The sequence below is a fragment of the Podarcis gaigeae genome (assembly GCF_964106915.1).
Source record: "Podarcis gaigeae genome assembly, chromosome: 2".
Taxonomy (NCBI): domain Eukaryota; kingdom Metazoa; phylum Chordata; class Lepidosauria; order Squamata; family Lacertidae; genus Podarcis; species Podarcis gaigeae.
Window position 1 is genome coordinate 33215193 of NC_139679.1, and position 25202 is coordinate 33240394.

At 44.3% G+C, this 25202-nt stretch overlaps 1 protein-coding gene across 1 annotated transcript in view; it reads right to left on the minus strand.

Moving 5' to 3' along the window:
* FASN (fatty acid synthase) overlaps window positions 1-24936 on the minus strand; it is a 62288-nt gene extending 37352 nt beyond the window's left edge. Inside the window, exons 1-9 of the mRNA XM_083727916.1 lie at window positions 24303-24936; window positions 13123-13263; window positions 11058-11210; window positions 7973-8146; window positions 7319-7519; window positions 5163-5285; window positions 3676-3791; window positions 2904-3038; window positions 616-1075 (exon numbers count right to left, since the gene is read on the minus strand). Of these exons, the coding sequence (XP_083584042.1) occupies window positions 616-1075; window positions 2904-3038; window positions 3676-3791; window positions 5163-5285; window positions 7319-7519; window positions 7973-8146; window positions 11058-11210; window positions 13123-13249 (1489 nt within the window). The 5' untranslated portion in view covers window positions 13250-13263; window positions 24303-24936. The remainder of the gene's footprint in view (window positions 1-615; window positions 1076-2903; window positions 3039-3675; window positions 3792-5162; window positions 5286-7318; window positions 7520-7972; window positions 8147-11057; window positions 11211-13122; window positions 13264-24302) is intronic.
* Between the last annotated feature and the right edge of the window lie 266 nt (window positions 24937-25202).

Genomic DNA, 25202 nt, shown 5'->3' on the forward strand with positions numbered 1-25202 from the left:
GTGCTGCTAGGTATGTGAAAAGCACAAGGATGTGACATTTTATTTTGACATCGAGAGTGGTGCTTCAGATGTAAAAGGTATGAAACCCTCCAAGTCAGGGCTTTTTTCCCCAGCTGGAACTCACCAGAACTCAGTTCCGGCACCTCTCACGTGGGCGCCATTGCCATTATAAGAGGAGGTGTTCATGGTGAGTTCTAGCACTTCTTTTCCTAGAAAAATAGCACTGCATCTAGCTAGCTAGAAGCATAATTTCATACTACCGGTGTGTGCAGCTGCCTTTTACTGCCATTGGTCTATCTAGTTCAGTATTGCCTATATCAGCAAGGCTTCAGACAGGGAACATTCACAGCCATACTAGGGAGATGCTGGAGATCTGAACCTGGAACCCTCTGCATGTGAAGCGGATGCTCTGCCACTGAGCAGCGGCACTTTCCTAAATCTCTCTCTCTTTCTATGTGTGTGTGTCTGTGCCTCCTGTAATCAGTGTGAGCTACTCAGCTTTATGACTGTATTAAATAAATCATAAGGCTATTTGGCATGACATAAAGCTTTGCAAAATTAGAAATCTAGGCTCAAACAAAAGGAGAGTGCATGTGTGATTAGTATGAAATTTACCTGAGCAGATGTACCACAGGGGCCGCCCTGAGGACTGAGCATTCTGAACCTCCTTCACATCGCTCTCGCTGCCAATCAAGGTGTAGCCCCTATAAGGCATGGATGACACTGGTATCCCAGAGATATCATTGAGCATGCTCAGAAGTGCTGTGTGTTGCTGCAGATTTCTGCTCTGTTCTATTAAGGTTTCTACTGCTTCTTGAGTCCTTCCACAAAACTGCACCAATCGTGGCAAATTATGAGTATCCGGGGAGGACGATGTCTTCTCATTGGGCCTCAGAATGACATGGGCATTTGAGCCTCCAAAGCCAAAGGAATTGATACCACAAAGGTGACCTTTTGTGGGGGTTGGTTTAGTAACGACTTGTATACGACCATCTTGTAAGGCAGGAATATCTGGATTTGGGGTGTTGTAGTGAATGTTGGGTGCCCACAGACCATGCTCTAAAGAGAGAACCACCTGAGAAATAGAGAACATAACAGTGCAGGCTAAGAACATTTTTCAATATTTTGCATGGTTCGGGATAGAAACCTGAGATCCTCAGAAATCAAATTTTACATTAGAAGATAATCATTGCAGTTCAATCTACTAATATATAAACAGGACATGTATCCTCACTTAGCACCTTTTCTTGTGTCATATCTAATTATCAGACTAATCAATTCTTCAGAAGTTGGCAGGTCAGAATTATCTTCTACTGAGAATTTAAGGCTCAGAATGGTGAAGTAACTTGATAAATGCCTTGAAGCAAGTCAGAATGCTTGTCCAGAACCTGTTTCTCAAATTGTAGCTCCCACTCATCTAATCCCTAAATTTTGCTGTGTCACATATTAATTATAGTTGGCTGATTAGTGGTATTGGAACTATGATCCTATCTGCTATGACCATTCCACACATTTTGCTTTCTCACCATCCAGCTATTCTTTCCCACTTTTCACAGGTTCCATTCCTCTCCCTTTTAAAATGTGTGCTTTCTGATTGGCTCAGAACTGTACACACTGGTGTTGATCAGGGATGCTGAAATGATGGATGTCACGGGGCAAGTGTATTGTGAAAGAAATGCTGCTGCAAACAAAATCCACAGAGCTTCTGTGAAACAAAGCCATTGTGGTTTTGCACTGCAATGAGTCAAGGCTTTAGGTTTCAGAGACTGGCTATGCACACTTCATTGGGAATAAGCCCCATGTACTCAGTGGAACTCACTTACAAGCAGATATGCAGAGGACTGCACTATTTATGCCATCATTATTTTGCATAGCAATGAATGCACCACCAAGGCACATTTTCCTTTGACAGATGAATAAATATGACAGAAAATGGACAATTTATTTGCTGAGGCAAGCAAATGTTCTTGAGGTCACAAATCTCCACTGCAGCTGTTACTTCCTATATCTGTCCCTATAGCCACAAACACCATACAAAGCCAAGGAAAGACTCTTCAATATATCTTTCCCTTCTGCCTTTTCCCCTCCCTCCCCCCTTCTCTTCCCTCTGCTCACCACTTTATCACTCTCCTTTCATCCCAAGGGAGCAAGTTGTGCAGCTCTACCTCTGTGCATTGGTTTGGTTACAACAGGCACCCCCAAACTCGGCCCAGTTTTGGGGCTACAACTCCCATCATCCCTAGCTAATAGGACCAGTGGTCAAGGATGATAGGAGTTGTAGTCTCAAAACATCTGGAGGGCCGAGTTTGGGGATGTCTGTGTTACAACAAGGCCCACTCACTTCTAGCCTTTGAAGCCCCTAGCCATCATAAATATAAAAAAATAATGACACACGGAAACAAAATAAGGTAGCCAAACTTTCCCCCAAAGAGTGAGTAGTTTGTTTACATAACCAGCTGATCTAAGAGGACTTGTTTTTTGAGGTCTAATCAGAACCAAAATATTTTTATTAATATTTACGGACATTTTAATGTTTCAATATGACAAAATCCAGATCAGTTACAGCAGCAAAAAGATCTTTTAGCAAATCACATCTCTTATTTACTTAAATCTGCAACTCAGTGTGTGCGTCACATTTTGGTCTGTTGCCCATAAAAACAAGTTGTGAAACTTGGCATTTGATAATGCCAAAAGATTAACACTTAACTACATCTGAGACCCGCCCCCCCTTGAACTTGAGGTCCATGCCAAGTGACCTTCTTACTTTCCCCTCCCCCACATGATTTGCCCTAATTACAACGGATAAATCTGAAGTCGCCCAACAGATTTTGATTCAACATCTCTCTCTCTCTTTCTCCTGCCCAACACAAACAAATGCACACCAACTTTTCTTTTCTTTTTACCTTTGCTAAAGCAGCAAGACCAGAAGCAGGTTCTGGGTGACCCATGTTAGATTTAGTTGATCCAACCAACAGCGGTGGTCGATCTGATTGGCAAAAGACGTTGACGATGCCGTTCACTTCCTGAGGATCTCCAACCTAGTAACGGAGAAAGCCAGGAAGTTAGGAGGAGTTACTGGGTAGATTTCAAGTCTGGTGAGCTCTGTCAGATTTTTTTCTGAACAGCTGTGTATGCAGGTGTATAACTAAATGTGGGGAAAGGAATACAATGCCCGCTGCCGCTGCTACGGTGGCAGTAATGTCTGAGGCATTCTCATTAGAGTCCAAATCTGCCACTGCCTTGGCAGCCCCCCACACCACCTGTACAGCACCCTGTTGGTGAACAGGAGGTGCTGCTGGTCTCCTCCCCACCCTTGTTCCTGATATATATCTTCACTCATCTCTTCTTCCCTGGAATGAGAGGGGCGGACGCCATTTTGCAGTTCACCCTCGGGGGCCAAAATGTCTTGGCCTGGCCTCCCCACACATGTTCCCATTTAACACTGGAATTTAACACTGTGAAACCAGGGTGCAAACCCCAACGTTTCTGAAATATATTGAGAGGAATCGTGGAGTGAGTGGAGATGAGAGGAGGTAACCTATTATATCCAGTGAAAGCGTCAAATGGGAAATTTAATTGCTCCCAAACAAACCACAATAATATAGAACTAAAAAGAAACTAGCGTGGAATGAAAGAAAAGAGAGACAGAACAGGGGACATGGAGAGAGGGCAAACCTTGGTGCCTGTGCCATGAGCTTCTATATATTCCACTTCCTCAGGCTTAACCCCAGACTCCCTGTACAGGGAACTGACCAACTGCTGCTGCATCCATCCAGAGGGGAACGTTACACCTGAAGCAAAAAGAATGGTCAATTCCTGGGTTCATACAAGGAAGTTATCCATATGTCTTCCTTTAGGTTGTGAACTAAATCCTGCTGTGGCAGAATTTGCCTCTAAGTGCAGCATGTGCTGAATGAAGTGGTCAGAGGCCTAGTGGGCGGGGCGAGGGAGTCCATTTCACCAGGCACAGTTTTTTCAAGGGCATGTTTTGCTTCTCAGACTGCCCCTGCCAGTCCCGCGCTGCTTTGCAAATCCGATCCCACATCCCAGACTTGCGAAGCAGGGCATCAGGAGGACACAACAGGCATGTGCACGTCCAATCCAGCTGCTTAACCCCACTCGGGAAACTGCTCCTGTCTGTGAGCTTTGATTCAGGAAGTTTTTCAGTTCGATCAGGGAATAAGGCTCTCCTAAGGTGCTTTGAACAAAGCACCACCTAGCTGCTATGTATTTTGAGGAGGATGCCACAAATTTCACATTGAGCATCCAACACTGTAAATTGCAAAGGCTACTTTCAGAAGCACCTTCCTCACCCCATCACCGCCAACACCCAAGAGAGCTGTGCTTTCCATGTGCTCCCTAGATGACACATGACTATACCGCATTCCAAAATCTAAGGAAAGGCAGACCCAGTCACTGGGACGCACCTTCGTTTTTCACAACAAAGGATATGGATTCATTCAGCTTTAAGTCAGAGACGCTGTCTCTTTAATGGATTGCTTGGGTCTAAGCTGAAGCACTCTGAAGCTGAAGCCCACATGGGATGAAGAGGGACGTATTATAAGTGAGCTCGCAGCATGTGCCTTGGCCACATAGTAAGACCAGCTTTCCCAAGGAAATGGACAGATATGCGTGCCAGCAAACTGAACGCTGCTCAGCCTTCAGCCTTGCCCTTCCCTCCACACTTCAGGCACGCTATCTAGCCTTCCATATTTTTAACTGAATATCTGGGCATTTACACCAACTTTTGTTGTTGCTTCTCAAAAAGCATGTTGTTGGGTTGTTGTTTTTTAAGTGGAAAACGGCTTGGTGGGGAGGGGGAAGAGGAGATAAGCACCATGATGCACCATCAGATCCTAGAGAAGGGCAAGAACTGCGTGGCAGAGCACATGCAATTCCTGGCATCTCTAGGGAAAACCTCTTTCTGAAACCCTAGAGAGCTGCTGCCGGTCAGTGTTGACAGTACTGAGCTACATGGACCAATGGTCTGACTTTGTATAAGCCAGCTTCCTATGTTCCTAATCACAAAAAAACAGTTAGCACCCAAACTGAAGAAGGCGAGACTATTCCTAACCCAACTCCACTGGGTTACATTCCATCGTCTACCAGGATGCACCTTAGAATATCGCAAGCTCCAGATATTAATTTTAAACAAATCTTACCTTGCTCCTTAAATCCATCGGTATTACACCCAGCATTGACTATGGTAGCGTAAACCCGTTTGGCTAGGGACTTCTTGGTCAGGAAAACAACTACAGCAGCTTCTGATCGGCAGTATCCATTCCCTGCAGAAATCCAGAGCCATGAGAAGCACCATCACCACCCCACATGTAATCCACTTTAGATAGTTGGGTTTCTAGCCATACTTTCTCAAGGTTGCTGAGCAAGCAAAACACAAAAGCCAGCATCAAATAGCCCTTATTCATATTTAAAATGGCTGGGCACTCAAATACCCCTCAACCTACTTATTTTGAGAAAAGGCATCAAGACAAAGCAGATTTTTTTTTATTATATTAGATTTATATAGCACCCTTCATTATGAGATCTCAGGGCGGTTCACAGAATATAGTAGCGTTACACAAGGCACATGCGTTTATCCTGATTTGTTTGCAGGGAGATCAGACAGTGTTGCCTATTTGATAAGAACTCACTCCCATTTGACCATGTGGAAGGTAGATGACGTTGCATCAAAGTAAGTGTTGTTATTCCTCACTTTCCAGAACACTTTCTTTATCATACAAAAATCTGATCTTTTGGGGAAGCAGGTTGTGCAATATAATTGTGCAACCTGAATTAGCCAGTATGTGACTGAATTCCACCTGAAAACGACAACAATCTGGAAGTGCCCAGAGAAGAAGCGGAAGGAAGGAAGTCCTATATCTTGTTTGTTTAGTTTTTAAGTATTTCATTTCAAGGTATTTAAAAAACACTTAATATTTTACAAACTCCTGTGAGAGCTACTTATAAGGCTCGTAATAGCTTTACTGATTACATCTCATTATAATGCTGTGTTCAGATAAATTTGAGCGCTTGAACTACTTGAATCAATAAGGTTAGCAGAAGAAAACAAATTAAACAAATCATTGCCATATCAAATGTGGTAGTTTTAACAGTCTGTCTGTGTCTCACACTTTCCCTAGTAGTTCTTCTAAAGTAACTGTACTTCTCTTATTCATATAGATAGCTAGTGATATATTTATTCCAGTATTGTTTATTAATTTTATGTGGATTTAATGTATTTGCCCCTGAAGTATTCTAACAAGCAGATTAAATGATTTAGAGAAAATATCGCGAGTGTTAAACCACAGAGCCTAGGACTTGCCGATCAGAAGGTCGGCAGTTCGAATCCCCACAACGGGGTGAGCTCCCGTTGCTCGGTCCCTGCTCCTGCCAACCTAGCAGTTCAAAAGCACGTCAAAGTGCAAGTAGATAAATAGGTACCGCTCCGGCGGGAAGGTAAACGCCGTTTCCGTGCGCTGCTCTGGTTCGCCAGAAGTGGCTTAGTCATGCTGGCCACATGACCCGGAAGCTGTACGCCGGCTCCCTCAGCCTGTAAAGTGAGATGAGTGCCGCAACCCCAGAGTTGCCCACAACTGGACCTTATGGTCAGGGGTTCCTTTACCTTTACTGTCCAATTAAGTTATAGATAAGATCTTCCCCAGCCAGTCAGTTAAAAAAAGGCCCATGTGTGTATTTATATTTTTCTAGCTAGTTAAAAGTCTTCCCACACACACATAGTGAAGAACCTGTTTTACTTAACTGCAACGTTCAAACTAGTACAAGATACCAATGATACATAACTTTGAAGATACTTTCATTTGAAAAGGAAAAAGAACAAGGTTGAGGTTACCTCACATTTCCTTGTTTCCTCTCAGACCTGCCTAGTATTATGTATTCATAATTTGGTTCCATTTTGCTGTGTTTTGTATGACATCACCCTCTAAGTTTCCCAGAAGTTATTTATTGATATCTGCCTAGTTTCTTATTAAAGAGCCAATTTTTGGGAAAAGAACAGACTATTATTCTAAAATACTCCTGTACTTTGAGAACAAGCTGCCTTCCATGCCTACTTGGTTCGGTTGAAGCTTGGTTTGTCCCACAAAGAAGCTCTTAGACAAAACAAAGCAATTAAAAGCAATTCATTATTGCAGAATAGCCTTGAAAGAACAGTGATGCCTTCTCTGGCTTTTCTGGAGACCAGTTAAACAGAAAGCTTATAAAAACAGAGAATTGATGACCAAGATTTACACTCCCTCAAAAACGGGAGTGCTGCTGACTGCTTCCAAAACATGGCCGAATATGAAAACAAACCCCTTACCTGAAGCATCAAAAGATTTGCAGGCACCCTCAGGACTAAGCATGCCAAGCTTCATGAACTGCACAGAAGTATTGGGCTTCAGTACGAGATTGACTCCGCCTACAAGGGCTGAGTTGCATTGTCCACTGCGGATTGCTTTGTAAGCATTGTCCAGAGCAACGAGGCCAGAGGAACACGCTGTGTCGATGGACATACTTGGTCCTTTGGGAACGAAAACCATGAAAGAAAGAAGACAACAAGCCACCATCAGTTGTTTTGCCTTTTCAGCTTTCTTAAGGCCATAGTTTTTGTTCTCTTGGGGAACAAAGCCTTTAAGATGTGATAACAGGAGAGGCTTCTGTTTACAGAGAGGAAAGTTAACTATGGTGGCACATTAATTCCAGCCCTGGTTTGACCCACACATGCCTACTAATAAAGAGTTTCAATTCATTTGTCAAGTGCTGTGATTCTCAACAATGCCATAGTAATTCACCCATCAGAATTTGCAAAACATCCATCAAGAATATATGCTCTTTGTATTGAAGACTTCTGCAGCACTGTTATGGATCCTGTTCACCTACATCACAAACTTTCCTGCATCTTCCCCTGTCTGACCAAACATCTGCCCTGCCATGAGATAATCGATCCATTGGCCCTCCATAGATGCAAACTTACCTTTGAAATCAAAAAAGTATGAAATTCTGTTGGCAAACATAGCACGTTGACAGCCAGTCATACTGTACCCCAGCAACTGTTCAGGGTCTACGCTAAACGCTTCACCAGCTTCTGACCCACTCACACCAATCCACACTCCTGTGTCTGTGCCCCGAATGGAAGCTGGATTAATTCCTAAAAGGGGAGAAAGCCGCCAAATGTAAGAAAATATTAGAAATATAATAAATATCATTCAATATTTGGAGGTGAGAAATGAAAAGCAGGGTGTGGAATGGTCAAAGAACGGATGAGGTCACTTGAAACATTTGGCACTTAAGTGCTTGGTCCATGAACCAAAGGGTAGGGGTGGGGAGGAAACACAACCCAGCGCATAGAAGTAGGGACAAGAAGGGGAGAAGGGCAGTTTATGAAAGATCTTAACTATTGTTGCTTGTAAGGAAAAGTGTGTATGATCACAGAACTCAGGCAACCATGGAACTCACATGATCCCTAAAGGTAAAGGTACCCCAGACCATTAGGTCCAGTCATGGCCGACTCTGGGGTTGCAGTGCTCATCTCGCTTTACTGGCCAAGGGAGCCGAGCTTCCGGGTCATGTGGCCAGCATGACTAAGTCGCTTCTGGCGAACCAGAGCAGCGCACGGAAACGCTATTTACCTTCCTGCCGGAATGGTACCTATTTATCTACTTGTACTTTGACGTGCTTTTGAATTGTTAGGTTGGCACGAGCAGGGACCGAGCAATGGAAGCTCACCCTGTTGTGGGGATTCGAACCGCCGACCTTCTGATCGGCAAGTCCTAGGCTCTGTGATTTAACTCACAGCGCCACCTGCGTCCCTCACATGATCCCTACCACATAGCTAATAGGATGTGGGCAAGGATGGTGGGAGAAGCTCACAGGTGTTGTCATTCTGTGTCATCTCTCATGCTAAGCTAAATCAATGGTCCAAAAGCAAAAAAACAAACAAAAAAAAACCACGGAGAAGCAAAGTGGCTGCAAGGTTCTCTCTGGGACGCCCAACATTTGTGTGTCCTCACTAAGCCAAGGTTTGGTTTAGTGTATCATATGAACCAGGCTATTATATTACTGAAATAGGTGCTTTGATTTTCTTTTTCCTGTTTGCAGCCTTTCTGATTGAAAGTGGTATATAAATACTTGGAATCTTTAAAAAAACCACAACTATATAAACATGGTCCTTCCCTCACAGCCTTTTGAGTATAAAGTTTTCTTGGCAGAAATGACCCAAAGCAAAGAGACAGGCAAAAATTACAACTTTACCCCACATTGTTTCCTGAAATATGCAGTGAATTGCTGAACGGCGGGTGGGGTGGGGAGTATATTAAATGGGAAATGTGTCCAAAGAGCACAAGACAACAAGCCAATGCATGATGCCCCTGCTGATTATAAAAAATGCTGGCGAATGTGATCCTCTTTCTCTCTAAAGCAGATTATGACTCCCATCTGTGACATATAGGAGAAAATGTGTGAAATGAACCTAATTCTTAAGAGAATTGAATCTTACTTTATTTTTTGTAGGAATCATTGAAGCTTGCAAGAAAAGGAACCAGCATATAAACTGTGATGGGATGATGAGCTGCTTGTGCGTAAAAGCTTAGTCCCTCAGAGTTTGGCCTGATTATCAAAGCTCTGTCTATAGCGGAGCCCCTTAAGCATGACTCCCTCAATCGCTGGCAGAATCCGACAGTGGGCGTTTGCGGAATCTCTTCCAACATAAAAGCTCCTTAACGGAAACGCGTCTTCTGGATTCTCGGCGCGACAGTTTCCGGCGAGGGGTGGGTGTCCCTATAGGAGGTCCTGAAACTTCCCCACTGTTTTCGCTGGAAGTGTCCCTGAGCCATCCCTCCGACTCACTTTCCCTCGGAGCTCCTTCTCTCCCCCTGCTGGTTCCCTCCTCTGCTGCTAAGTCTCTCCTAGCCTCCGTGAGCCCTTCCACCACCTGCCCTTCCGATGGCAGTTCCCTGACATAAACATTATATGGAAACCCAGCCAGATATGGGCAGGATAAAAACAAAACAAAACAAAACAAAACAAAACAAAAATCAATAATAATTAACAGATGATAGAATAAGAACATAGGCCCACCAATGCATCTCAACTTAGATTCCTAAAAAATGGAAGAGTGTTGTCTCTGCCAGCCATGAGATTTCAAAAAGTTTTATCTAAACTTTCCACAGTATCAGAAACTCTAATGTCTCCATTTTACACCAATGAGCAGGAAGGCTTCATTCGGAGGACATAGCAAAAGAGGTTGGAAAACGTGTCTTCAAGAGATCCCAGGAGCTCTGTCAGAGAGGGACGTGTCAGCTGTGGACACATTTCCTAACACGTCTTTTCAACACTGCTACCCGTCGTTACTGATACCAGTTATTAGTGTTGCTAATACTTTTGTATAATCTTTCTTTCACTGTCAAAATTGCAAGAAGCATGTTGCAACGGGAACTTTGCAAAGGTGTGACACTAATTTCAAAAGACACAGAAATGTGAAGGCCTTCACAATGGTGGTTTCATCATTTAGTTCCAAGGTAAGTTTATCAAAATGCATGGTCATGGTGTTCTGACAAACAATAGAAGCTAGATCTCTCGGCAAAGGCCTGGATTTAACTAAACTGCTGTGCTTAGCTGAAGCCAGTAGAAGGGCTCCCACTAGCACAACAGGGTTTCCTCCCCTCTTCCCCCTAATTTGCTCCAATGGATCATGTACATCCCAGAAAAGCACATGGGGGGGGGTAACAATCAGAAGAGTGCAACACTGAATTCCTCCAAAAGTCTGTTTAGTTTTAAAAAACGGCCAACCCTCATGTCACAGAGTGGGGAAAACCATATTTAGATTATTTCTTCTAGATTTGGAAGCCAGAAAGAATCTAGGCAGTGAACAGAATCTTTTTGCTTCGGTTCCCTGCCCCAACCCATGTCCCCCTACATATATGCTGTCCTGAAAACAAAGTTTGGTGTGCTTTGGGTCTGTAAATAGTTTACATTATCTTGTGCAAGTGACACAATTTGTACACGATTGATTTGCATGTCAATAGGGCTTTTGGAGCAGAATTCTAGAACTCTTTGCTCACCGCCATCTAAAATGGCCTCGTACGAGACTTCCAGCAGCAGTCGGAGCTGAGGGTCCATTGTGTGAGCTTGCTTTGGGTGAACTCCAAAAAAGGAGGCATCAAACTTGCTGATGTCCTTGAGCTTCCCATTTCTCCTGGGCAGTCCGTAAAGTCCTGAAATTTCAAAAGAAGAAAGAAAAATTACATCACGTCTTCTGTGATTAGAAATTGTATCTTGGTTGTGCTAATAATAATAATAATAATAATAATAATTTATTATTTATACCCCGCCCATCTGGCTGAGTTTCCCCAGCCACTCTGGGCAGCTTCCAATTGAATGTTAAAGAAATACAGCATTAAATATTAAAAACATCCCTAAACTGGGCTGCCTTCAGATGTCTTTTAAAGAGAAGATAGCTACTTATTTCCTTCACATCTGGTGGGAGGGCGTTCCACAGGGCGGGTGCCATTACCGAGAAGGCCCTTTGTCTGGTTCCCTGTAACCTCACTTCTTGCAATGAGGGAACCGCCAGAAGGCCCTTGGCACTGGATCTCAGTGTCCTGGCTGAACGATGGGGGTGGAGATGCTCCTTCAGATATACAGGACCGAGGCCGTTTATTATGTATGACACTGCTATTTCTACATCACTTCTGTGATTAGAAATTGCATCTTGGTTGTGCTTATTATGTATGCCACTGCTATTGCTATTTCTATTTGCTATTGCACAAAACTTTTTGCAGAGTTGCTTATGCCATCTGGAGAGTTTGCAAAAGCACCATAGTTTAATTGGGTGTTTTTTTGGTAAAGGCAGACATCATGGAACTTATTTTCCTATTCTCCGAGCTTGTATGTGTTATTTGCTTCCTATTTATACAGGGGGGAAAGCCGGACAAAGATTTGGTTGGATTAATTTAGAACAGTGGTTCCCAACCTTTTTTTAGCCATGCCACACCTAAGCATCTCTAAAATCCTTATTGCCCCCCACCCCCATGACATATAATTCTTATTATTCAAAAGGTGAACTCCTATTCACGTGGAGGAAGCGTAAAAGGTCATTCACTGTTAGTAACTCATTCTCGAATTGCTCCTCTTAAAAATCAAATTGCCCCCCTGTGGGGCGTGTGCCCCACGTTGGGAACCATGGATTTAGATGGATTCAACCTCTGAGGCAGAAGGATTGAACAGAGTGGTTCCTGTTCCTTAAAGGTCATACAACTCAATGACCCTTAGAGTTCATTCTTTCCAGTGTTTCTGTTTCTCCTGACAACAACTTATAATTTGTATCCCACCCATCAGACTGGGTTGCCTCAGCTACTCTGTGCGGCTTGCAGCATACAGTGGTAACTCGGGTTAAGTAATTCATTCATTCCGGAGGTCCGTTCTTAACCTGAAACTGTTCTTAACCTGAAGCACCACTTTAGCTAACGGGGCCTCCTGCTGCCGCTGTGCCACCACTGCACGATTTCTGTTCTCATCCTGAGGTAAAGTTCTTAACCTGAGGTGCTATTTCTGGGTTAGCGGAGTCTCTAACCTGAAGCGTCTGTAACCTGAAGCGTCTGTAGCCTGAGGTACCACTGTATATAGGTAAAGGTAAAGGGATCCCTGACTGTTAAGTCCAGTTGTGGCCGACTCTGGGGTTGCAGCGCTCATCTCGCTTTACTGTCCGAGGGAGCCAGCGTTTCTCTGCAGACAGCTTCCGGCTCATGTGGCCAGCATGACTAAGCCGCTTCTGGTGAACCAGAGCAGCGTACGGAAACGCCGTTTACCTTCCCGCCGGAGCAGTACCTATTTATCTACTTGCATTTTGACGTGCTTTCAAACTGCTAGGTTGGCAGGAGCAGGGACCGAACAATGGGAGCTCACCCTGTCGTGGGGATTCGAACTGCCGACCTTCTGATTGGCAAGCCCTAGGCTCAGTGGTTTAGACCACAGTGCCACCCGTGTCCCTTCCAGCATATATAAAGCATAGTAAAACATTAAACTTTAAAAAAGCTTTCAGATGTTATACTCCTTAACATCTGATGGGAGGGCATCCCACAGGGAGGGTGCCACTACTGAGAAGGCCATCAAGATCACTAGGCCTACCTGGTTTCCATCTCCGGTCATCTTCTGTAACCATGTCCACTCCATTGATCAAATTTTCCCAAAACTCCTGCAAGTTTTCTGATTCTGGCAGCTTCCCTGCTATGCCTGCAACCACCACTTCCTCCATCTCTCAGCTTGTCTCTAGACAGCAAGTGGAGAAAAGAAAAATCAGGCCTATGCAGCAATAATGAATCACGCAAGAAAATTACAATGCACTTGTTAAAAAAACAAATATATAATTACCAGGGAAACACCGGGCAAATGAATTTCATATACTTTTGAGCAGCAGATCAGATTCTTTTAAAGATATACCTGTAGAACAGACCACATGAGAGCTATTTTATGAGCAGATGTGGTCTTTTATATACCAGCGGGCTTGGAGATCCTGGATGCAAGTGCTGAACTCTAAGTAACTCAATAAACAGCAAGGAACAAAAACTTCTGGAAAGCTATTGGTGCAACAACACAGTGAGTGAAATTATTCAAATAGAGATAGAAGAAGGCTTTAGCCTAAGGAGTTCGTGATTCATAACATCTATTTTTTCTTTTTAAACAATTTTTATTAACTGGCCAATCACATCAAATTAAATCACATCGCATAAATTACAAATTACAAAGCCAAATTTTTAAATTTTGTTGGGGGAACCCATACTTCAAGATCCAAAGGGGGATTCAGATCATCTTCTTATTACTGCGTTAATGTCCCAATCAGTCCCAACAAAGTTCATAATTCTATCCAGTCTTATGTTTGTGTTTCCACATCATATCTTGTTCATATAATTTCTCTTTTTCCTTTACGATCTCTTCTGTTAGTCTCCTTAAGCCAATAGCCGTGATTCATAACATCTAATTCCATATCATGGGTGGAACCCAACGTAGTACTACGGCAATTTTTCTACCTGTACAATGATTTCTATCTGTGCAGCTGAACATTCTCTCCCTTTCCTCCTCCCATGCACAGCCTAAATTTGTTCCATGAGGGCCCCCTCCCATGATTCTATATCAATATGTAGGTGGCACCACTTGGGGCATCTTGTAACACTTGGAAAAAGCCTTTCAACACCTTGGCCAAGAATCCACCCTGTCATGTCTATTACTTCCAGCAATAGTAACAGGGTCAAACATATTGCAGTGGCTTCCATCCTAGCCAGTGCTCCGTCCCTCCTCCTGAGGGACTGTCCTTTTTAAATAATTTTATTAATTTTAGTCCATTGTAGTCAGATAACTGCAAATTTAGCAATGTAGCAAAGGGGCACACATCTGGCTGTATGTGAATTTTGTGCTACTAGTGATGAATTGACCGAGATATTATTGGGCAGCAAGTGATTTTTGCTTTAGTGAGTTGTGGGATTAATATTACTATTGACCACGTCACCTGCTGAATAATGGATATATATACTGAATAGAGCTAGTCACGCACTGAGCAGCAACATCATTATGTTTAGGTGCCTATTGAAGGCATGTTTATTCAAGAAGGCTTGCCCCGATGGGTGACCCAATAACTCATGGAATACCGATTGCATACTTGCAGATATGGCTTTGTTGTTTTCTAGCATTTGTAAGATGTTGTTTTATTGGAGGGGTTCTAACTAAAATGAGTTCTGTCAACAGAAGCCCACACAAGAACGTCTGCTTGCACAATGGGGTTCCCCCTCTCTTCCCCCACATGTGCCTCCCCAAAAAAATGGGGGGAGTCAGGAGAACCCCCAAAACAGCATGCAGGGCGAGGAAAGGAGAGATTGCTCCATCTGACACGACAAAATGCTTGCCCTGGTGGAACAATTGTCAGAGTGCAATTGTTGAAGTGCTCCTGATGTTTTAAGAGCTTTTAAGAAATGATTTCAGAAACTGGGCACTGTGTTTTATCATCTCGTACACTGCTTTGATGAACTCTAGCCATGAATCAGTTTGTAATTCCCCCCCCCCCCCCAGTTGTTGCTGTTGCTATAGACGTTGTCAGCAAAGAAAACAAAGCAGGTTGACAATCCAGATAATAAAATTCAACATAACATTTCGGTGATCTGTGACATACCTAAAAGTATGGAGGGAAAATATTTGCTTTTAAGTAGTAAGGTAGTATATTTTAGTATATAATAACATAGTTTATATTTAGTTCTGAATGCTATGGAACCAGTCCAAAACACTTTTTTTTGGGGGGGGGGGGAGAAGCTTAACAATAAATCCTTCAGCTATAAAACTATACCTTCAATCTCTCTGAGCAAGTTTAACTCATTTAAAGCTATTGTTGCTACTCTTCACCAGTCTGTAGGTAGGACTTCCTAGAAGAGATCATCAGAGATAAAAAGGCAAAACTAACTGTTGGAGTCAAAGCTAACTGATAAAGAAGCAGAAGAGGAGCAGCCAGATTCCTTGGCTTCCTTTCCTTGCTTGTAGTGATTCAGAGCACAGATTTGCTCTGGAGGGCAGAGCTGAGCTTAGAGCTAAAAGCAGGAAGTAGAGTGAAGCAGTGTGAGAGTGAAGAGACTGAGCCTTTCTAGGTCTTACGCCATTCTATAGGTACCACCAAATGTCCTTTTTATTGTGCTTACAGTACATGATTTGCGCTGATGATGGTATTGAGGTGGTTACACACAATCCCACTTTCAATAATGCTTATGCTTGCTAAAGTTCTAGGGTGATCATACCACTTCGTTTCCAATGACTGTTATGTCCTGTAGCTTTCAGCTGAAATCCTGTCATACCACAAATATTCTGAGCACTTTTTTTGGGGGGGGGGGGTCCCTCTTTTGTTGTTATAGTGCAAGAATGCCCCTCCAGATGAAAACAGTGCAGTAAAATATGTAAGAATGTCTTTTCAAGATAAGCTCATTTAAGGGCAAATGGAAGATCAATGGAAATGCATAAGTGGAGACTATAATTCCTGATCATAGCCAGTAAGCTGCAAGCCTGTTCCTTAATTTTAATGGAAGAGGACTGGAGTCTTCAATAATTATCAGTAACAATTATATTTTTTCATTCATCTATCAGGAAACTCCTTTCCCTTTCCTATGTAGGAAAGTATTCAATTCATACAATGGCATCTAAATACAGTCATACCTCGGGTTACGAACGCTGCAAGTTGTGAGTTTTCGGGATGCGGACCGCACCGAACCCGGAAGTACCGGAATGGGTTACTTCTAGGGCTCGGCGCTCGCGCATGCGCAGAAACACAAAATGATGTCACGCGCATGCGCAGAAGTGCCGAATCGTGTCACGCGTGTGCGCAGATGTGGCGTTGCGGGTTGTGAACATGCCTCCTGCACTGATCACGTTCACAACCTGAGGTATGACTACAGCAATTTAGCCTTATTTCTGTGCTGGCTTGTCTTGTTTGGGACATTCAAATGGACATCCATCATGCCAGGAGCACAGCAGGGTCACTGCTCAGCCCCATGAGAAGGTGACTCATGCCTACACTGAAGGATGGTCAGAGAACTCCTTCACATGAGGGGATTCCGATTGGGCCAGTGATGCCCCCTCACACATGAAAGAGCTTTAAATGCATATGTTGGCACACACAGATTCCCAAGCTCGCCAAGGACACAGCTGGTGCGTGTGGGGGCTATCTCATACTGCCCTACATCCCCCCTCCCTCACACTCCTTGTTGTTTAGTGGCATCAATTACACCTTGAATGACCAAAGATTGATTGTTCAGTCACAGGTGTCAACTGTTCTTCTGTAAGATAGTGGGTGGAATTCAACATGGTGCACTTCCAGATTTCCCCCCTGTTCCCTCTGAATTTGGGGAGCAGGGAGTTCCCTGACACATTCCAGAGACCATTTTTGGGATGTGGGGCACATGAGGGAAGGAGAGGGGGGAAGAAATGGAAGTCCTTGCACAAAGCTAATGGTGTTGGTTAGGTTGATCCTACATTATATCTCACCTTTCCTCTAAGGTGTTTGAGGTGCATACATGGTTCTTCTCCATTTTGCCCTCACAAGAACCTTGTGAGTTGGGGCAACTCACTACCTCTCAGCTTAGCCTTTTTCATGGGGTTCATTTGGAGGTAAATGAGGAGAAAAACCATGTACACCACCTTGAGCTCCTTAGAGAAAAGGGTGGGATATAAATCCAATAAATAAATAGTCCAGGGGTAGGGTGAGTCCTGTGACTTCCAGATACTGTTGGAGCTACAACTCTACAATTCTATGAGTCTATGGGTTCTCATCAGGCTTGGCTGGCATAGCCAGTAGTGGGGACTTGGACTGTGAAGATCCAAATTCAAATCTGCACTCAATCATGAAGCTCACCTTGGGCCAGTCACTGTCTCTCAGCCTAACAAACCTGACAGAGTTGCATGAGGATAAAATGGGTGGAGAACCATGCATGCTTCCTTGAGCTCCTTGGAGAAAAGATGGGGGAGATATATATAGAGAGAGAGTGAGTAAATCTTCCTAGGTATTCTTCTCTGGTGTCCACAAGACACTTAAAAGTCATTCAGACAACAGAACAGAGCAATAATGAAGAGCTCCCTGTATAAAATTTAAAGACAGCATGAGGGTACATTATTTAATGGAAGTGCTATCATCCTAATTTAAAGCAGCAAGCAATTCTACTCCCAATAAACTCCTAATCATTTTCTAACCCAGATGTACCATGGATCATCTGCACATCCCATTCTTCTGGTCGTGCCTTTGAAAGCCTAGCCATTTATTTTCACATCCTATGCTCCAGACAACTGGGTCATTTCGAAAATCTGATCTAGTGATCCCAATAATGATCATGGGTAGGCAAACTAAGGCCCGGGGGCCGGATCCAGCCCAATCACCTTCTAAATTCGGCCCGCAGACGGTCCAGGAATCAGCGTGTTTTTACATGAGTAGAATATGTCCTTTTATTTAAAATGCATCTCTGGGTTATTTGTGAGGCATAGGAATTCGTTCATCCCCCCCCCCCAAAAAAATATAGTCCGTCCCCCTACAAGGTCTGAGGGACAGTGGACCGGCCCCCTGCTGAAAAAGTTTGCTGACCCCTGCTCTTGATGTTGTAGGAATACAGGTGTATTCAGCCCCAGGCAGCAGGGCCAATAAGTTGTCGTTCAGCAACATCTGAAGGGCACAGTACTAACTCCCTCTATAAAGTGAATGATTTGCCTCTGAGGGAAGCAACGTTTCTGTGCTTTGGATCATATGTATCAGAATAAAGCTGAGAAATACTGCTCAGAATATATGAACTGAGATGGCCAAAGGGAAGAGATATTACAAAGATAAAGCAGAAATCTTTCTATCAACCGCAGTGATACAACGAAAGACAAGGCAGAGGGAGAGTGGGATGCTAGCTACGGTAATTAAACTCAAAAACACAGGCTGAAGACCAGATAATTATTTTTTTCAGAGAGCTGAAAGTGCTATGAAGTAGGCATTGTACAACCATTTCACTGTCAGGTCTGGAAAGTGGGTTTGCTAGGTGCTTTTAGTGTTTCAGGACCAGACCCCATTGCATGCTCAGTCACATGTAGTTTCACACTCATAAAAACTACTGTCCTGCCTTTCAAAAACGGTTCCTTTCTAGTTTTCTGCTTGCAACCTATTCTATCATCAATCTGATTTTACAGAGTTGCTTAAAATTATCAATCCAGCATCAGGTTTATTCACAGTGTGAACGTGAGTATCTGTCCCGTTGTAATTGCAGTCTAATTATATCAGAATGGTGGAAAGAGAGAATATGAAGATTCAGGGTGGAGCAGAGGCCAGGTACGAAATGTGAGTTTGAAGCAAGGGCAGCTCCATCATTAGGTGAAATGATGTTGTTGTCTCATGCAGCAGATGAGCAATGGCACTTGGCCACCACTTTCTTCATCCATTTCTTCCCTGTGTCTTCTTGGCTTAGTTTAACTTGCTGGTGAATGGCTCACAGATGTCTGCCATAGACTACTGTGGTGCTGCTGCAGCTGCTGCCCAGTGCCACTTCTTCAGATAGTGAGTGTGGCAAGCTACACATGCTCTGTGGAGTCTGTTTTTGTTAGCCTGGCAACCCTTCAGCTTACTTTTCTGCTCTTCTCCAAAATGGGAAGGCGGGAGAAGAATAGCTTGTCTATCTGCTCATTGGCCAACTGTCCAGGCAAACAATTGGCTGATGGGGGTCCAGCAACACAGCAAGGCACATCACATGCTGCATTGTGTCATGGGTGCTGCAGTGGGTGCAGCAGAAACCACCCATCACTCAGGCTTGGGGAGAGAAGAGTAGAGACAGCAGAGAACACCAGTCACCCAGGCGTCCTCTGAGCCAAAACACTGCCATCTGAGCCAAGTAACCAGTCAAGGGGCAGGGTAGGACTTGGCAAGAGTGTTGGAGGCAGATGTTGGGTACACAGTGCCTGTGATGTTGTCTGGGATGAGATGAGGGGCATTTTAGTTTTTTTGGGGGGAAGCATGAATAAGGGCATTACAGAGGTGCATAAAATTATGCACGGTGTTAAGAAAGTGGATAGAGAGAAGTTTTCCTCCCTCTATCATAGCGCTAAACCAGAGATTATCCAATCAACTTGGACATTGGTGTTTTCGGGACGGACAAAGGGAAGCTCTTCTTCACACACAGTGCAAAATGTTCCTTGGGAAGAGGGATTGTGAAACCACTCTAGGAATTGTAGCTCTGTGAGGGAAACAGAGGTCTCCCAACAACTCTCAGCACCCTTCACAAACTACAGCTCCCAGGATTCTCTGGGAGAATATGACTATTTGAAGTAGCATCATGGTGCCTTAAATTTATAGTGTGACTGTGGCCTAGGGCACAGACCAGAGGATGGGCAGTTAATTTACAGCATTTGCTCAACCACACATATGCTTAAGTGAGTACAAATAAGTATTACAGTAATTATGTTGCTTCTGAGGGCAGGTTTGCATAAGCAGTCCACAGCAACCCCAGGTATGCATTAAGATGGATAACAGAATATAGGTGAGAAGCAGTTCTCATGTCATAGCAGCACTTTATGACTGGAGGCATAATGATCAACTATCCATCCTAGCTTGGTTCATATTTTACATTTGCCAAAGTGAGCAGGCATTCAATGAGCGTTTGAGAACTCTTCATGAACAGAGGAAAGCGTCTATGAAGTAGTCCTCAGCATTTTCTCCCATAGTGTTCCTTTGTGACTGGCCTTTCTGCCGAATTTCACTTCTTCTTTTTCTATTGACTTTGTCAATAAGTTTAAATGATCGCTGTTATGCAAAAGGACCTTGCAACACACCTAGACAGCCTTTGGACTATTTTTGCATGCGTTGAGATTTCTGTAATATCTAGTGCAGTATTACACAGAGCTCTCTCCAATACGGATTTCTGCATTTTCTGATCTGAAATCATCCAAAGGAGGCCACACCATTGTAAGAGGGTACCTTATTTACACAGTATTTGTGCAGCCTTGTGGCACTGTGCTAACTCATTTATCATCCATAATAACCAGTCATTCTCACTGGCATTATGCACTAGTACCTACTTGTTTCATCACAGCACTTTGAGTACATTCATCGTACATTAACTACGCACTTAGTCTTTTCTTGTGATTGTGCTACAAAAGGCCATTTTAAGTGGATTTCAACAGGTTGCTTGTAATTCATTAAGTATCTCCCCCTCCCATTGTTTCTTTTCTTAACTGGAGGATATTTTAAAGATGTGTACTGAAATTAATTTCAAGACTGTGGCTGTGTTTTGACATCATTTCAAGACTGTGGCTGTGTTTTGACGTCACTATAAACCATGGTTTATTATGTTGTGAATGAGCCTAACCTCCCCTGAGCTTTCGGGCTCCCTTCTCCAGCACTGCTGTGAGGGGAATTTCAGATATGTTCACTTTCACTTAATCAGTATTTAGCCCATTTCCATTTAGCTAGTTTCATAAACTATGGCTTGAAGGAGGTTGTTTCAAACAAATCATTGTTAAAATTAACCATAGTTTGTCGGGATTAGGCAATGCAACAAGTTGTGGTTAAACAAAAATGCAAGCAAATGTTTCCAGTCATCTCCTGGTGGTTGCACTGGGGACAGGGGAAACCTCCTGAGTCCAGGGGAAGACTGCAGGACATTGTGGTCCTAAGAAACCATGATTCATCTTTATTATGATATTTTAACACAGCCACACACTGTCCTTTCCAAATTACTCTGCTCGCTCTGAGAAGGGACATCCATCACGGCACATAATGAAGGTATGGATTGTTAAACCAAACCAAACCAAACCAAACCAAACCAAACCAAACCAAACCAAACCAAAGGACTTTAAATAATTAAAGATAACACACTTCTATGTGTACATTTTGAACCTCTTTGTTGTAAGCATGTTCACTTCAGGGGCATGGAAAAATTATGTGCTTATTTTGTAGTGTCAGATCAGTGATTCCTCCTAACTTTGTTTTTATTATAGGGACTTACCAGCTGAGTGTTGTCTTTGGCGGCCAGTCCCTTTATACTGACCTGTGACCATGCAGGGTGGCCAGGTGAAGAAGAGGTCAGGGCTCCTGCACCTCTGATAGTTGCATCAAAGGGAGTTTCAGCAGGTGTAACTTGTCATGCAGTGTATACATGCCAATATCCTCTCTTCTACAGAGCTTCGCACTGTTCTCTTTTATATGCAGCCTCCAGTGACCATGAATGCGCTCACAAAACCCACTTCCTCCTACCCATAAGTCTCCAGTTAAATTAAAATGCTTGAATGTATAGTATGATCCTAGCTATGTTAACTCAGAAGGAAGTCCCAATGATTTCGGCTGGTTTCACTTGTTCACAGCCAATGCTCTAATCCAGGGTTCCCCAAATTTAGGCCTCCAACTGTTTTTGGACTAAAAATCCCATCATCCTTGACCACTGGTCCTGCTAGCTAGGGATGATGGGAGTTGGAGTCCAAAAACCACTGGAGACCCAAGTTTGGGAAACCCTGCTCTAATCCTAAACATATTTCTTAGAGTAAACTCAAAGGGACATGCTCCTGAGTTACCATGCATAGGATTGGGCTGGTACAGTGTAATTCTGTGCTCAAGATTCTTGCTTGCACAAAAGTAAATTCCATTATGTGAAATGGGGCTTATTCAATCATCGTGTTTAGGATTGTGGCCTGATTTTTCATTCTGGTACCACAAATTCCTGGGCTAGCACATAAATACTTGGGACAGGACATAGCAATAGTTCCTCTAGCTTAGTTTAACAAAAGGGGGGGGTGCATTTGGCCCTAAATGTGAACTTTAAGCAAACATAAATGAAATGAAATGTAAAGAATTAAATAAATAAAACCAATACAACAATCATTTACCCTAACACAGCAAGCAGATCCATCAGGATCAGTGCACCAGTCTCACAGAAGTCAACGACAGTTCTACCATTTTACTTTTAAGGTAAGGTCAACCTTGACTGAATTGCTTGTAAATTGAGAGATTAAGTTCTTTGCCTCAATTTGTTTCAGTGGGAGAAAGGGAACTTTTGTCACCAATGCAAGTTGCAGTACTTCTCAGTTCCTAGAGACATTAAATAAATGTTCATTGTTTTTAGATTCTTCTAAGCAAGGTTGAGAACATATGCCAAAAAGGGAAATATTCTGACTTCCTTGGTTTGGAATCTTACTTCAGACACTTAGGACAACAGTTTTGAGGATAAGCACACAAAAAACACAGACAAGGACAACTTTGCCACGGAGCTGGGTTAGCAAAGGGGGGCGTGGTACCAGTTACCCTCTATGATTTAAATATCTAGTAAGATAAATTGCTGTACGACACTTTTTGTCTTTAAATTCTCCATGTTGCATGACTATGGTACCGTATAAAGTAATTTAAAAAACAGAGAAATAAGAGAACTACCTTATTTTACCTGTTTTTATGCAAGTCTGAATAAAATTAATGGGCTGTAATACAAATAGCTCAAATTGCATTACAACTGCATCCCTTAGCTCCGAGATGGACAGAGTAAGGCTGTAGGATCATACTGCCAAGCTGAGGAATATGAATACAAGGTTACATTACGAGAACAATAGAATAATCACAGGCTCTGTGAATGTCCTGAAACAAAGAGAAAATCCTTCCCAATGCTGAGCAGAAATTGCTGACTTTTATTAGCTACCTGAGAAGAAGTGAAAGACTTGGGTTGCAAGTGACGAAGTAGAAACTATCTGGTGTCCTCATTTCCTAATGTCACAATAGAGACAGCAGAGAATATCTACTGCATGTCATATACCTTTCAAACTCTCCTTCTCTGTGCTTCTGCATATTAAAGGTAAGAGCTGGAAATTAAGGGGGGAGAGAACCCCCCTTTTTTACCTAGATCTGCTGAAATAATGGGCTTCAGTGTGCCAGTGTAACTGTCTTCCTTGCCTGGTATCAAAATGGCTGGATGCAGAACACTTACAATGCAGCAAGGCTTAGCCTCCATCTCCCTTATTGCCAAACACTCCTCCCCCTTTTTATTCCATAACCTCAATACCGGGGGGGAAACCACACCTCAAATCAACTTCACTGCTACCACATTACATCACAAAATTTCAAAGGCAGCAATTTACCTCTGCAATTTTATTCTGCCGTTAATTAAAAAATAATAAAATTAAATTTAAAAAGCACACACTGTTGTTGTTTTAATCTCAAGAGCCACAGCTTTTGTTCGTTCCCCACAGAGCTGGCTATCAAAATGGAGAACAAAAACCTGATTTAGCATCGGAAGCTTCTCCGGTGCTACTTCTGAAAGATGTTGCGCTCAAGCCGCATAGCCACCCGATCCCACCCGCCTGCGCCTCCAAGGCCTCCTCCGGGTCCGAGCTGATTTCACTTGGGAAGGCTCATCCAACACCTGAAAATGGATGTCGCCTTCCGATTTCGAAGACGGGCCCGGACGACCTATTCAAAACGGACGTATTTCAGTCTGCCTAGATTTGCACAACCCTATTTGCATAAGGAGGGTGGGAAAATGAAAACGCATTTAGAGATCTGGTGCCGCCAAGGCCGGTTCCCCTCCCCCACCGGGAGAGGAGGAGGAGGAGGAGGAGAAGGAAGAGATCATGGCTGCTTCCAAAGGGGCCAAACCAGCCCCAGCGGGAAAAGGCACCGAGGGCATCCACAGGGCCCCCATCAAGCCGAGGACAGCCCTAGAGGCGCCCCGGCGCCCCAAAGTGCGCAGCAGCTCTAGCCGGCTGCTCCGTTTCATTCATACAAGCGCCATCCGGAGGGGAGGAGGGCTGCCTCTCCCTCCATCCCGGCAACCCGAGCCGGTTACCTGCTCAGGTCCTTGAGATCGGCAGCCACCGCTGGAAGGTGATCGGCGAAGGAGGCGCGCTGAAAAGCCCCGCTGCTGCTGCTGCTGCTGCTACGCTGCCGGCCGCCAAGTCCCTGGCCGCCAAGTCCCTCTCTCCCTCCTCGTCAGTGCCCGATGCGTAACTGAGGCTGCCCGCGCCGCCTATCTGCGCTCCGCGTCCCTTTCTCACTGTCTCCCTCTAGCTCTCGGCGCTTATTTAAACAGCCACCACCTCCGGTGGCCACGCCACATGGGCTGACAGCTTTGCTCCTCGCCGCAGTCCAATGAGAGCTGGGGCTGGGCCTCCCGGCGCAGACCCTGGGGCGATGCCAGCCCCCTGGCTCACGGCAGCCTCTCGCCATCGCCGCGCGGAGGAGGAAGCAGCGAGCCAAAGAGCAGCGCCAGCCGAGCACGCGCTGCCCCATACTCAGCCCGCCTGGCCAAAAGCGCAACGGTGCCTGGCAGGAACTGGGCCAGCCGGCCGGCCTGCCTGCCCCGCGCGGTGGCGCATCACATGCCCGGGGGAAGCCTCCCCGCACGCACCGGCGTGACCCAGCCTGCCCTCGACCTGCGGGATCGCCCCGTCTGTACCTTATTTTCGAGTTTCGTAGGGATCCCCCCACCGGAACTGAATCCCCGGGGGGTCAAGCCTGGATAGCCCAGTCGCTTAGAGCCTGGCGGTGCTGATAACACGCAAGTTGCGGGTTCAAGCTGCGTTGCAGAGGGTTGGACTAGATGATCCTTAGGACCCTCTGCGATTGTGTGGGAGCCATTCCTAGGCACCCCGATTTATCAACACACCCACCCACCCCGTCAAGGGCGGGGGGGGGGAGTTAACTAGTCTGGGCCTGGGATGTGTGAAGGGCCCTGCGCGTGTCCCTG